The sequence below is a fragment of the Accipiter gentilis genome, chromosome W, assembly GCF_929443795.1.
Source record: "Accipiter gentilis chromosome W, bAccGen1.1, whole genome shotgun sequence".
Taxonomy (NCBI): Eukaryota; Metazoa; Chordata; class Aves; order Accipitriformes; family Accipitridae; genus Astur; species Astur gentilis.
Genome location: NC_064918.1, coordinates 28,693,564 through 28,708,023, shown reverse-complemented (window position 1 = coordinate 28,708,023; position 14,460 = coordinate 28,693,564). Strand labels below are relative to the sequence as shown.

At 42.6% G+C, this 14,460-nt stretch overlaps 1 protein-coding gene across 5 annotated transcripts in view; it reads left to right on the top strand.

The window, feature by feature from the left end:
* Positions 1 to 3,744: 3,744 nt before the first annotated feature.
* LOC126035444 (F-BAR domain only protein 2-like) overlaps positions 3,745 to 14,460 on the top strand; it is a 131,304-nt gene continuing 120,588 nt past the window's right edge. For 4 of the 5 annotated variants that reach the window (XM_049794012.1, XM_049794010.1, XM_049794011.1 and 1 more), the window contains exons 1-2: positions 3,745 to 3,926; positions 12,775 to 12,866. In XM_049794012.1, the coding sequence (XP_049649969.1) occupies positions 3,897 to 3,926; positions 12,775 to 12,866 (122 nt within the window). In that variant the 5' untranslated portion in view covers positions 3,745 to 3,896. Of the gene's footprint in view, positions 3,927 to 5,501; positions 5,671 to 12,774; positions 12,867 to 14,460 lie in introns of all 5 variants that reach the window. The other variant, XM_049794013.1, reaches the window with a different exon arrangement.

The window sequence follows — 14,460 nt, the reverse complement described above, 5'->3', positions numbered from 1 at the left end:
TTGGGGAATAAAATGGCAAGATGGACGTCGTCAGATCCCAATGGACATGATCAACAAAAGAGCAGCTATGTCCCCACCGACTAATAAAAAGGAAACACAGGCATTCTTAGGTGTCATGGGGTTTTGGAGAATGCATATTTCAAATTACAGTTTGATTATAAGCCCTCTCTATCAAGTGACCAGGAAGAAGAACGATTTTAAATGGGGCCCTGAACAACAACAAGCCTTTGCACAAACTAAACGGGAGATTGTTCATGCAGTAGCCCTTGGACCAGTCCGGGCAGGACAAGATGTTAAGAATGTGCTCTATTATCCTGCAGCCGGAGAGAATGGCCCTACCTGGAGCCTCTAGCAGAAAGCACTGGGGGAGACCCGAGGCCGACCCCTGGGGTTTTGGAGTCGGGAATACAGAAGATCTGAGGTTCGCTATACTCCAACTGAAAAAGAGATATTGGCAGCATATGAAGGAGTTTGAGCCGCCTTAGAAGTGGTTGGTACTGAAACACAGCTCCTCTTAGCACCCCGACTGCCACTGCTGGGCTGGATGTTCAAAGGGAGGGTCTCCTCTACACATCACGCGACTGATGCCACATGGAGTAAGTGGGTCACACTGATCACACAACGGGCTCACATAGGAAACCCCAGTTGCCCAGGAATTTTAGGAGTGATCACGGACTGGCGAGAAGGTAAAGATTTTGAAATGTTGCCAGAGGAGGAGGTGACACGTGCTGAAGAGGCCCCACTGTATAATAAACTGTCAGAAAATTAGGGGCAATATGCCCTGTTCACTGACGGATCCTGTTGCATTGTGGGAAAGCATTGGAGGTGGAAGGCTGCTGTATGGCGTCCTACACAACAAGTCGCAGAAACTGCTGAAGGAGAAGGTGAATCGAGTCAGTTTGCAGAGGTGAAAGCCATCCAGCTAGCGTTAGACATTGCTGAAAGAGAAAAGTGGCCAGTGCTCTATCTCTATACTGACTCATGGATGGTGGCAAATGCCCTGTGGGGGTGGCTACAGCATGTAAGCAGAGCAACTGGCAGTGCAGAGGCAAACCCATCTGGGCTGCTGCACTGTGGCAGGATATTGTGTCCCGGCTAGAGAATCTGGTTGTAAAAGTACATCACGTAGATGCTCATGTACCCAAGAGTCAGGCCACTGAAGAACATCAAAACAACCAACAGGTGGATCAAGCTTCCAAGATTGAAGTGGCCCAGGCGGACCTGGACTGGCAACATAAGGGTGAGCTATTTATGGCTCAGTGGGCCCATGATACCTCAGGCCATCAGGGAAGGGATGCAACATATAGATGGGCTTGCGATCGAGGGGTGGACTTGACCATGGATACTCTCACACAGGTTATCCATGAATGTGAAACGTGCTGCAATTAAGGAAGCCAAGCAGTTAAAGCCCCTCTGGTATGGAAGGCAATGGCTGAAATATAAATATGGTGAAGCCTGGCAGATTGACTATATCACACTCCCACAAACTCGCCAAGGCAAGCACCATGTGCTTACAATGCTGGAAGCAACCACTGGATGGCTGGAAACATATCCTGTGCCCCATGCCACCGCCTGGAATACTATCCTGGGCCTTGAATAGCAGATCTTGTGGTGACACAGCACCCCAGAAAGAATTGAGTCAGACAACGGGACTCACTTCTGAAACAACCTCATAGACACCTGGGCCAAAGAGCATGGCATTGAGTGGGTGTATCATATCCCCTATCATGCACCAGCCTCTGGGAAAATTGAACAATACAATGGACTGTTAAAGACTACATTGAAAGCAATGGGGGGTGGACCTTTCAAACATTGGGATACACATTTAGCAAAAGCCACCTGGTTAGTCAACACCAGAGGATCTGCCAATCGGGCTGGCCCTGCCCATTCAGAAATTTTACATACTGTAGGAGGGGATAAAGTACCTGTAGTGTACATGAAAAATATTTTAAGGAAGACAGTCTGTGTTACTCCTGCCTCAGGCAATGGTAAACCCATTCGTGGGATTGCTTTTGCTCAAGGACCTGGGTGCTCTTGTTGGGTGATGCGAAAAGATGGAGAAGTCCGATGTGTGCCTCAAGGGGATTTGATTTTAGGTGAGAATAGCCAATGAATTAAACTGTATGATGTTAGTTGCTATATAACCATGCCACTGTATGTCATCATTACTATAATTGTTATATGCTATATCCATAGTACTATAGTAAGAATCACTTAGATCAAGCAAGAAAGAACTGTGATAAAACTGAGCAAAGCGCAGTAGTGATGGAACCAGAACTGACTTCAACATGCAACAATCCAACAGCGCACACCATCCTCCTGCTGCGTCCAATGTCACCTGCTCGTCACACCACACTGAAGCCTGATCCTGCTCTCCTGACTGAGAGGACTTTGCACCATCCCACCTGCTCAGAAAGTCTGGTATGACAGATGGAGCCCAAAGTTGGGGACTAAATGAACTCAATGAACATTTTACAGAGATGGCCCATAGACAAAGGGAATGATATCTGTGTGTGTGTGTATATATATATCTCAAAGGACAGAAAAGGTGATAGTGATTGATTAGGATGTATTGGAAAGTATGGGACCTGAGCATCCCATCAATGGTATAGAATAAGGGGTGGATACTCTCCTGGTTTCAGCTGGGATAGGGTTTATTTTCTTCCTAGTAGCTGGTAAAGTGTTATGTTTTGGATCCAGTATGAGAAGAATGCTGATCACACACTGATGTTTTCAGTTGTTGCTAAGTAATGTTTAGTGTAACGTCAAGGATTTTTTCAGCTTCTCATGCCCAGCCAGCAAGAAGGCTGAAGGGGCACAAGAAGTTGGGAGGGGACAGAGCCAGGGCAGCTGACCCAAAGTGGCCAATGGGGTATTCCATACCACATGATGTCATGCCTAGTATATAAATTGGGGGGGGGGGTTGGCCTGCAGGAGGGATCGCTGCTTGGGAACTAACTTGGCACTGGGCTACAGGTGGTGAGCAATTGCATTGTGCATCACTTGTTGTGTATATTCCAATCCTTTTATTATTACTATTGTCATTTTATTAGTGTTATCATTATTAGTTTCGTCCTTTCTGTTGTATTAAACTGTTCTTACGTCAACCCACGAGTTTTATCTTTTCTTTTTTCCAATTCTCTCCCCCATCCCACTGGTTGGAGGGGAAGTGAGTGAACAGCTTTGTGGTGCTTAGTTGCTGGCTGGGGTTAAATCATGACAGAAGTGTATTGTTTTTAGGAGCCTGTCACTGAAACTGTAAAATCCTGTGAGAGGAGGTACTGGAGAGGGTAAGTTACACTTTGTTAATAAAGTGCCTAGTAGTGATCAAATGCCTTGAATCATAGAATCATAGAATTGTTTAGTTCGGAAAAGACCTTTAAGATCATCAGGTCTAACCGTAACCCAACACCACCATGCCCACATGAAGGATCTTATCCTATGTGGATGGAAAGATGCTTGGTTATGATACCGCTTCAAACAGCATGAATCTATTCTCCTGGGTATCAAATAATTTGTGTGCATTCCAGCTTTCAGTATAGTCACTCCTTAGTGGTTACTGCATATTTTAGAGGGGATTTTACTCAAGATTTCTGAGTGTGCCTTCTGCAAGTATATTCATATTTCTGTAGAGATCAGGGTTTCTTTACTTCTGAGAGCACTTCTCAGCTGCAGTGGAGCTGACGCTCTGGGCTGCTCCTCCGCCCAGGTGGGGGGGGGGGGTGGGACGCGTCTGCGCGGGAGCCGCGGCGCCCCGCAGCTGCTGGGCACATGCGCGGGGCTGGAAGGAGGCTGTTGCATCGTAACGGGAAGTGTGGTGTCTTGTGGAGGTGTTCATTTCCTCCGTTGGTGTTTCGGAGGTTGACGCCGTGCTTGCTGAGGGCCGGGGCGGTGTGATGATGGCCTACTTCGTGGAGAGCTTCTGGGTAGGGAAGTGCCGCGGGTGGAACGGGTAGGGCAGGGTGCGGTGCAGCGCAGCCGGCGTAATTTCCGCAGGAGCAGCCTCGATTCTTACGCCACCCTGGGGACTGGGCTTGGGCCTTGCCGCGGGGAGCGCGGCGGAGGGATGGTGGCCGCCGTCTTTACCGCTGTACTCTGTGTCTCCTGCGGTGGCCTCCTGCGCCTGCCGCGGCTCGCTTTGCCTCGGCCGGGCTGGGCCGTGGGGGAAGCGCCCTGCCCCTCTCTCGCGCAGTGCTCGGTGGTTCGTTAGGGAGAAACGATTGGGGAGTGGGTTTGCTGGGCCAAGGGATGTGTATATACGAGCGGGAGACCCTTTGCTAGGGGGTCTTACTCTTGCAGCCACTGTGGTGTGTAGATGGGGCTTCTACTGCAGTCTGATCTCTCTTTGTTAAGCCTCCCATACAATGCAGTTGTTTGGGGGAATGGTACTAACTGTAACAACCTGCAGTTGTATCAGGTAAAAGTAAAATTGCGTCTCAGAACTTTATGCTTTTGTACTGACAACTCGTTTTTGTTTGCATGACAGAAGGTACAGCCTGAACAGTAGCCAGCTAGAGAAACAACAGACTTTCCAGTTGGTTTTAGAAACAATTTGTCAGTCATTTCTGTGCAGATATTTATATTTTTAATTGGGTAGTTATACATGGAGAAAAACTTAAAATTTGGATTTGGATTATTGAGTGTTGCATGAAATGAAACTTGTTTTCATTGTGACTGTAGCTGGTCTGAAACACTAAAGTAAGTGTTCTTGTAAGTTATTTCCATTATATGCAGCTAGGTTTTGTCACTTTGAGTACACTCATACTGATACAGTAGAATAAAAAGCATTCGTTATCGTTTACTTACTGTTTTCTTAGCACTACTTAGGAAGTGTTGCATAAGCTTTGACATAAGTTTGATTTTTAAACTGACTGGTGCAGGCAATACTCTTGTTAATTGTGAGTCTATTAAACTGTTTCAGGTCAACCAAAATAAGCCACTTCTAAGCCATTCAGTATATATTTGTTAATTGTTTTAAATTCATTTGATTCAACTGTTGGAAGTTCTATATATAGCTGAAACTGGTCTCTGTGTAATGCTGTGCATGGTAAGTCTGGAAGTTCTGGGATATAAAAATGTGTTTAAATTGGTTTTGATGATTTTTTTTTTTTTAATCTTTTTAATCACTGGTGTTACCTGTAGATTTTTGAGAAAGGAATCTTCCTCACAACCATTCTTTTCAAGTTCTTTTTGTAACATGTAAGGGCTGGCTGTGTCCAGGGTTAATTATCTTAGCTTTGTGGAGAGGCTTGCTCTAGTAAGTGCAAGATGTTCTCATACACATTTATGTCATACGAGTGATGAGACTTGTCATGCTTCTGCCTGGACTTCCATTCACATGTTTACACAGTGCTACTCTTCTGCTTGGCATACAGTTGGATGCTCAGTTTCAGGAGATCTGTTGTGCAGTGTTTGCTCAGTCTCCTCCATCTGCATGTACATTTAGCATGAGTAGGCAACTTCTCATCTTTTTGTTCAAAAAAATATTTTTAATTTTCTAGATATAGATAAAAATATCTGTTCACCTTCATATGCATAGAGCTTCTCTGGAGCTGATATTTAATTTATTGAAGCTGAAAGAAGAAAATTGAAATTGCCAGGTTGCTTTTGTGTTCAAACTCCTCAAAACTTTCAGAACTGAAGAAGATATGTTGCCAGTGTAAACATCAGGTGACTACTTTCTTTGATTTTTTTTTTTTTTAATGCTCTTCAGACATTTGGTAATTGAAAATTACTGTTAGTTAGCTTTCAAAAATATAACACCATAATATTAATCAGAGGAATATTTTCATGTATACAGGGTACATTAAATAATTGCCTAGGTGGAAAGTATGAAACACATGTTAATTAGTTGAAACTGCAACAAGCAGCGACAGTTTAAACAAAATGACAGTGATATTTATCAGAGCATCTAAAATGAGTTTAAATTTACCTGGAGTTAGGTGAATGAAAAAAAGTTGACAATACAAATGGACAAACCATAATGACTAGTACATGTCTTTCTAAGTTTGTGGGTAAAGAGAAGATTGTTTTTGGTTAATATTTGGAACTTTCATTTTAGAATTGCAGGAATGTACACCCAGTTTCTATTGTTCTGTTGCACTAAATTTTGTAAATTATTAAATAGGGTATCTTTTAAGCAGCATAAATCAAATCTTGTAGTTGTTGAAAAGTTGTACCTAAATTAAGCAAATACTTTATTTCACCTATATGAGGGAGTTGTGTTTTCCCCCCTGCCCCCCAATTAATGGATTGTCTACAGTTATTATTTGGTATATTAGTGTAACTCTGGAAGAACTCTGGAATTTTCTTGATACACACAAAATTATTCTACCAAAAGGACTTCTATGCCATTATGATTTATCTGTATGAGGATTCTTGCATGCATAATCTGCTGGCTAGGGGTGTGGGTTTTTTCATTCTCCTATCTGACAGAATAGTATGGGTAGTACTTTTAAGTGTAAAACTAGCTGTAGGACAGCTTTTCTGGAGCTGACAAAAACAAGAGGCAAAGGATACAAATTTTTCAATTCTCACCCCAGAAATTGAAGCAAATGACTCTATTTCACACGTTCATTCTTTTCTAGACTTTTCCTATTTAGTGATTTTTCTAACAAGAGGGGTGGTTTTTCTGGTCACATTTCATTGATATATCATGTTTGCCATAGGCAGTTGTAAGGTTTAACTAGGGTTCGGAAACTTAATTTAGAGATTATCCAGTTTTTATTTTATGACAATTTAAAGTAAATTAGGGACCTAAACTTTTGATGGTTGAGTTTTGATGGTTCTGAATGTTGCAGTTTGAATATTTGTCTGCCCATTTCCTGGAGAATAAGTTGTGGGCTTGGCAGGCTAATTTAAAAAGAGGATTAAGCAAGTTATGACTTTAAATAATGTATAATCAAAAGTATAGAATATATGGCTGCAGTGACTGTGAAATGGTGGAGTTCAGGATCCTTAGGGCAGTGAGGAGGGTGCACAGCAAGCTCACTACCCTGGACTTCAGGAGAGCAGACTTTGGCCTCCTCAGGGATCTGCTTGGTGGAGTACCATGGGATACAGCCCTAGAGGGAAGAGGGGCCCAAGAAAGCTGGTTAATATTCAAGGATCACCTCATCCAAGCTCAGGAGTGATGCATCCCAAGAAAGAGGAAGTCAGGCAAAAACGCCAGGAGGCCTGCATGGATGAACTAGGAGCTCCTGGACAAACTCAAACACAAAAAGGAAGCCTACAGAGGGTGGAAGCAAGGACAGGTAGCCTGGGAGGAATATAGAGAAATTGTCTGAGCAGCCAGGGATCAGGTTAGGAAAGCCAAAGCCCTGATAGAATTAAATCTGGCCAGGGATGTCAAGGGCAACAAGAAAAGCTTCTATAGGTACATCAGTGATAAAAGGGAGACTAGGGAAAATGTGGGCCCTCTCCAGAAGGAAAAGGGAGACCTGGTTACCCAGAACATGGAGAAGGCTGAGGTACTCAATGACTTTTTTGCCTCAGTCTTCATTGTCAACTGCTCCAGCCACACCATCTGAGACGCAGAAGGCAAAGGCAGGGACTGGGAGAATGAAGAACCACCCACCGTAGAAGATCAGGTTTGAGACCATCTAAGGAACCTGAAGGTGCACAAGTCCATGGGACCTGATGAGATGCATCCGTGGGTCCTGAGGGAACTGGCGGATGAAGTGGCTAAGCCACTATCCATCATATTTGAGAAGTCATGGCAGTCCAGGGAAGTTCCCACTGACTGGAAAAGGGGAAACATAACCCCCATTTTTAAAAAGGGAAAAAAGGAAGACCAGGGGAACTACAGGCCAGTCAGTCTTACCTCTGTGTTGTCCAGCAAGATCATGGAGCAGATCCTCCTGGAAACTGTGCTAGGGCACATGGAAAACAGAGAAGTGATTGGTGACAGCCAACATGGCTTCGCTAAGGGCAAATCGTGCCTTACACATTTGGTGGCCTTCTATGACAGGGTTACAGCATTGGTGGACAAGGGAAGAGCAACAGACGTCATCTACCTGGAGTTGTGCAAAGCATTTGATACTGTCCCCACATGACATTCTTGTCTCTAAAATGGAGAGATGTGGATTTGACAGATGGACCCACTTGGTGGATAAGGAATTGGCTTGATGGTCGCACTCAAAGAGTTGCGGTCGACAGATTGATATCTGGGTGGAGACCAGTGATGAGTGGCATTCCTCAGGGTTTGGTATTGGGATCAGCGCTGTTTAACATCTTTGTCAGAGACGTGGGCAATGGGATTGAGTGCACACTCGGCAAGTTTGCTGATGACACCAAGCTGTGTGGTGCAGTTGACATGCTGGAGGGAAGGGATGCCATCCGGAGGGACCTTGATGGGCTTGAGAGGTGGGCCCATGCAAACCTCATGAAGTTCAACAAGGCCAAGTGCAAGGTCCTGCGCATGGGTTGGGGCAATCCCAAGCACAAATACGGGCTGGGCAACAAGTGGATTGAGAGCAGATGGGAGGAGAAGGACTTGGGGGTATTGGTTGATGAGAAGCTTAACGTGACCCAGCAATGTGTTCTTGCAGCCTAGAAAGCCAACCATAACCTGGGATGCATCAAAAGAAGCATGACCAACAGGTCGAGGGAGGTGATTCTCCCCCTCTACTCTGCTCTCGTGAGACCCCACCTGGAGTACTGTGTTGAGCTCTGGGGCCCCCAACATAAGAAGGCCATGGACCTGTTGGAGCAGGTTCAGAGGAGGGCCATGAAGATGATGAGAGGGCTGGAGCACCTCTCCTCTGAGGATAGGCTGAGAGAGTTGGGGGTGTTCAGCCTGGAGAAGAGAAGGCTCTGGGGATACCTTATAGCAGCCTTCCAGTACCTAAAGGGGACCTACAAGAAAGCTGGAGAGGGACTTTTTACAAGGGCATGCAGTGATAAGGCAAGGGATAATGGCTTTAAACTGAAAGAGAGTAGATGTAGATTAGATATTAGGAAAAAATTCTTTACTGTGAGGGTGGTGAGGACTGGGACAGGTTGCCCAGAGAGGTTGTGGCTGCCCCCTCCCTGGAAGTGTTCAAGGCCAGGTTGGATGGGGTTTTGAGCAACCTGGTCTAGTGGAAGGTGTCCCTGCCCATGGCAGGGGGGTTGGAACTAGATGACCTTTAAGGTACCTTCCAACCCAAGCCATTCTATAGTTTTTCTCAATCTGTTCCATTTATGAAGTGTAATGTAGTGATATGGTCATGTTTAAAGGGTTGAATAGGCGTGAAGGATGCTTGTGCATGCTATACCACTGCTAATGCACATTATAAAAACATAGGTTGAAATGATGGTAATTTACTTATTGTCAAATGTTTCTTTACTTGATGAACTGGGGGGTCGTGGGGGTGGAAATCAAACTTTGAACTTCTTTCATTAAGCTTCTGAAATTTGATCAAAATCAAAAGGTGTTTGAGAACTCCATGTGCCTTTTATTGTCTCATCTGTTTTGTTTTTCTGCAGAAAACAGTATTTGCAGCTGTTCTCTTCTTGCTTCTCATGCTAGCTCAAAAAGTATTATGTATCTGACCAGTCATGGGAACTTTAGAATCACTTTAATAGTTGAGAAACACTTGGTTACATTGGGTCAAAAGAGGGTGCTATAATAGAGAGTATTAGCTTTTTACACTAATAAATGTTAATGTTGAATGGTTTTGGTCCAAAGTAGACAGAACTTCCACTTATACAATTTGGTTAGAAACATAGGAAATAAATACTGCTACAGATTGCCCAGAAATTTCTGGCTATTTTACCAAACATAAGTTTTAAATTAAGAATCATCTTTTATATGCAACACAAACTTATTCTTAAAATTTTTCAAAGTCTATGAAGTAGTTTAGTAAAACAGAGTTCCTGTAACCTGTTTCCTGTTATTTACAAGTCATGGAAATGCTGAATTGTGACACCACAATTGATGACAGGGTTACTTTCATTTCCAGGAGAAAATTGTTGCAGTTAGTTCCTGGTGAAGGGATATGGAAGGGCTGTCTGCCCTATTTTTCCATATGTTGTGGTTTAACCCCAGCTGGCAACTAAGTATCATACAGCTGCTCACTCACTCCACCCTCACCGCCGCCCCCTCCCCCCAATGGGATGGGGGAGATCATCAGAAGAGTAAAAGTGAGAAAACTCATGGGTTGAGATAAAGGCAGTTTAATAGGGAAAGCAAAAGACACAAGCAAAGCAAAACAAGAAATCAATTCACTACTTTCCGTCAGCAGGCAGGTGTTCAGCCATTGCCAGGAAAGCAGGGCTCAATCATGTGTAATGGTTACTTGGGAAGACAAATGGCATCACTCCAAACGTCTCCCTTCTTCCCCCAGCTTTATGTTGCTGAGCATGACATCATATGGTCTTTGGTCAGTTGGGCTCAGCTGTCCTAGCTGTGTCCCCTCCCAACGTCTTGTGCATCCCCAGCCTACTCGCTGGTGGGGTAGTGTGAGAAGCAGAAAAGGCCTTGACTCTATGTAAGCACTGCTCAGCAGTAATGAAAACACCCCTGTGTTATCAGCACTGTTTTCAGCACAAATTCAAAGCATAGCCCCATACTAGCTACTATGAATAAAATTAACTCTATTCCAGCCAAAGTCAGCACACCATGACTCTTAATTTATTTTGTATGCAAAGTTGGTCAGTAATGCCTCATTGTAGGCTTATGTAAGTGAAGTGTTTACTTGTATTTGAAGCCCGTTTCCTCTTATGACTTGCTGTCAGGAGACATCTATACTATATCCACAGAAGAGCTCTCTTATGGCAGTGTAAAATGGGAAACCTGAACAAGAACACTAGCTTCTGAAGAGAGTTTTGATAGCTCTAGGGGAAAAAGGAGAAAACTATTAATCAACTCCAAAGTAATTAAATGGAGTCTGTGTGGAGAGGGCCTGCTTACATTTTGCATTTTCATACACAGTTTTACAGTTGTTTTCTGTTGAGTAATGATGGGATCATCCACAACAGATGGTGTTTTACCCCGATATGACATTCAGAATGGTCTTTCAAACTGATGTGGAAGTCTGTTGCATATAACCTGATATTATAAATGATAAAAGAGATTCCTCTTTCTGCAAGATCCAACTTATAGAAGAATCTGCCTCTGTCTGTCAGTCATAGCAGTGGATGGTAATTGATTCTGTATGGGAGTGGAAGGTCTCATCTCATTTCTGCTATCTGCTGCGTTTATTGTTACAAAGATTTCACAACTGGGTTGTGCTGACTGAGGAGATAGGCTAGGACACAAAGTATAGAATTACAAGAGTAATTCTTTATTCATGTGCATGAGGTATGACATTCAAATTGGGGCACCCCGAACGCAGTTTTACAGAGGGTTCTTGTACCTTTCTGGCATTCAGGTACAGCATGATTTGACCAATCACTACTTAACACACACTACTGTTTTGCAAAGCAACTATAATTCTATGGTGTCGTCATCCATCTGCTTCTTTCCTGATCTAGATGTCCCTGGAGTTTGTCTTGCTACAGTTACTTATCTCTGATGCCAGATAACGGCAGGGTTTCACAGAGGTGTCAGAGGGGCTGGGATGCTGGTGTGATCTGGGTAGTCCAGGGGTACCCTTTATTCTTTAGGGTGAGGGCTGTCATCCTCCTCCTTGCAATGAGCTGGGGTCCTTTAGTCATGCTGACTGAACCATGACTGTGCAGTATACAATGTAAACTATATATAATCTTAAGAAAGTTCATACAATTTCATACTATAAAGACTGATTGATCCAGATCACTGATCTTTATTTTTATTTGCTAGCTTTATTTTTCAGCTGTATAATTTCCCTGATCAGGTGTGCCTTATGGCTGCACAAACAAATTTTTTCCAGAAAAAAAGGACAGAAGTGATTGGAGTGGTGTCTGACCAAATCCTCAAGCTTCTTTCACTGGAGATGTAGAGCTGCTATTGTGAAAAGTCCAGGATTCTGCTTCCCATGAACATGTGTGCAGTTTTCCTGAGGGCATGCTTCTGGGTCTTTAGTAGCTGCAGCATTATGGATCTCAAGCTTTTGAAAGGCAGGAGGGGAATGGATAGTTTGACAGGCAAACTCTTATAGTAGCAGTGGTGTTATGCAGTGCCTTGCCTCACCTTTCTTTCATTTATTGTTGCTTTCTCCTGTTTGGGGGAAGCTTACCATGGTGTCAGAGGTGATAAGCTGGCCGAGTTAATCAGTTTTTAGGGTAGTGTCTCAGTTTTAATGGTGAGATATACCTTACTGATTGGAAAATGTTTTAAGTTTTAAAACTAAACTTAAGAATAGACAAAGGGAAGTTACCTGTGAGAAGGAAGAAGTTAGTGATTTTTACCAGTTTTACAAAAAAACAGAGAAATATCCATGAAGAACTGGGGAGGTGGGATATCCAGTGATCCCAAAGTGTGAATTTTAGTTCATGGGAAATAATGAGAGAGATGAGGGAATGAAGAGGGAATGCAGTATTAAGTATGTGTTTAATAAGATGGGAAGTGAAAGAATACAAGACCCGTAGAAATCTAGAAAATAAATGGCTTTAAATATAGTCTAGAAATATGTAATAGAAGAGTTGTCATTCTAAGGATAGTAGTGGCTGCTGAGGTGATTTTTAGTTTGTTTTATATATAAGGGATTGAAGGGAACTAATGGCAATTGGTAAAAAGCTGAAGCATTAGAAATCATTCACTTGATGAAACTTGATCAGTTATTGAAATGCATAGATTCTATATTTTGTTCTATAATTGTTTTAGCATGTTGTGTTTCATAGTTCTACTTTCTTTTTATTATTAATATTTAGGGGGAAAGGAACAATGGCTTTGATGTCCTCTATCACAACATGAAACACGGACATTTGTCAACAAAAGACTTAGCAGACTTTATAAGAGAAAGGTAAGTGTTCATCCTTGCTAATCCTGGCTCTCTAATATACTGTTTGTGGTTTTCATTTAAGTTTATCATTGTGTTAGTAATATGCAAAATATATAAAAATCAACAAGCATTTTAAAATATCTCTCATATCCTACAAGAACATTTAGGTTTATTCCATTTGCTTAGAATTGAATAGTGACTCTTAAGCATCAATTAATAACAAGCTTCTAATTTTTAGGTTTGAATTAAAAAACAAGTAAAAAGCTAGAAATGTCACATTGGCTGTCCAGCAGTTTATTTAAATTAATCCCAGTTTTTTATCATGTTTGGTAGAAAAGCAATAATTTAAGTAGAAAAAATTACTGGTCTTTCAAAGTTTTTGACGATAGATGTAGAATTAGGGTATTAGCAAGTTCTAGTATGATCACAAAAAAATATAATTTTAGATTAAGGTGTTGAGAAATGTCATGGTTTAACCCTAGCCAGCAACTAAGCACCACACAACTGCTCACTCACTCCCCCCATCCAGTGGGATGGGGGAGAAAATTGGGAAAAGTAGTAAAACTTGTGGGTTGAGATAAGAATGGTTTAATAGAATATAAAAAGAAGAAACTAATAATGATAACACTAATAAAGTGACAGCAGTAATGATAAAAGGATTGGAATATACAAATGATGCACAGTGCAATTGCTCACCACCTGCCAATCGACGCCCAGTTAGTCCCTGAGCAGCGATCCCCCGCCCCCACTCCCCCCTGTTTATATACTAGGCATGACATTCCATGGTATGGAATGCCACTTTGGGTCAGGTGCCCTGGCTGTGTCCTGTGCCAACTTCTTGTGCCCTGGCTGGGCATGAGAAGCTGAACAATCCTTGACTTTAGTCTAAACCCTACTGAGCAACAACTGAAAACATCAGTGTTATCAACATTCTTCTCATACTGAACTCAAAACATAGCACAGCACCAGCTACTAGGAAGACAGTTGACTCTATCCCAGCTGAATCCAGGACAGAAACTAGGTTGGTTAAAGAAAAGGGAGTGATATGTATGGACAGGAAAATAACCCAGGTTGTTCTTTATGGGATGGAAGGGATAGAATTGAAATCTGCAAATGTGACAACTTCCTAAATGGATGTTCTTTATGGAAGACAACTGTTGCTGCTACATCAAATATAAGAATTTCTGTTCTGGATTAAATTAATGATATGTCTGCTTCAGAATTTTGTCTTATTCAGTTACCAACACCAGGTGATGCATAGAAAAAACTTGCAAGAGGCTAATTGAGGACCTGTTTCAGTGAAGGTTTCTTGCAGTAAAAGCTCTCCAAAAAACCCAGCCTTTGTTTTCTGGATTTTTTTTCATCAAAATTTCAGTTTTGGCCTGAAATAGACCTCAACAAAGAATTTTTAAAAAAATTTCCACAAAATGTAACCATCATGGATTTGGCAGATACTTGGTGACACTGACATTTGCATAGTTTCAAAGTGAGATGATGTGACAAAAAACTTTCCACTAAGTGAAATGGGTTGTCCTGGGTTCAGCTGGGATAGAGTTAATTTTCACAGGAAGCTGTGAGGGGGCACAGCCAGGACAGCTGACCTGAACTAGCCAAG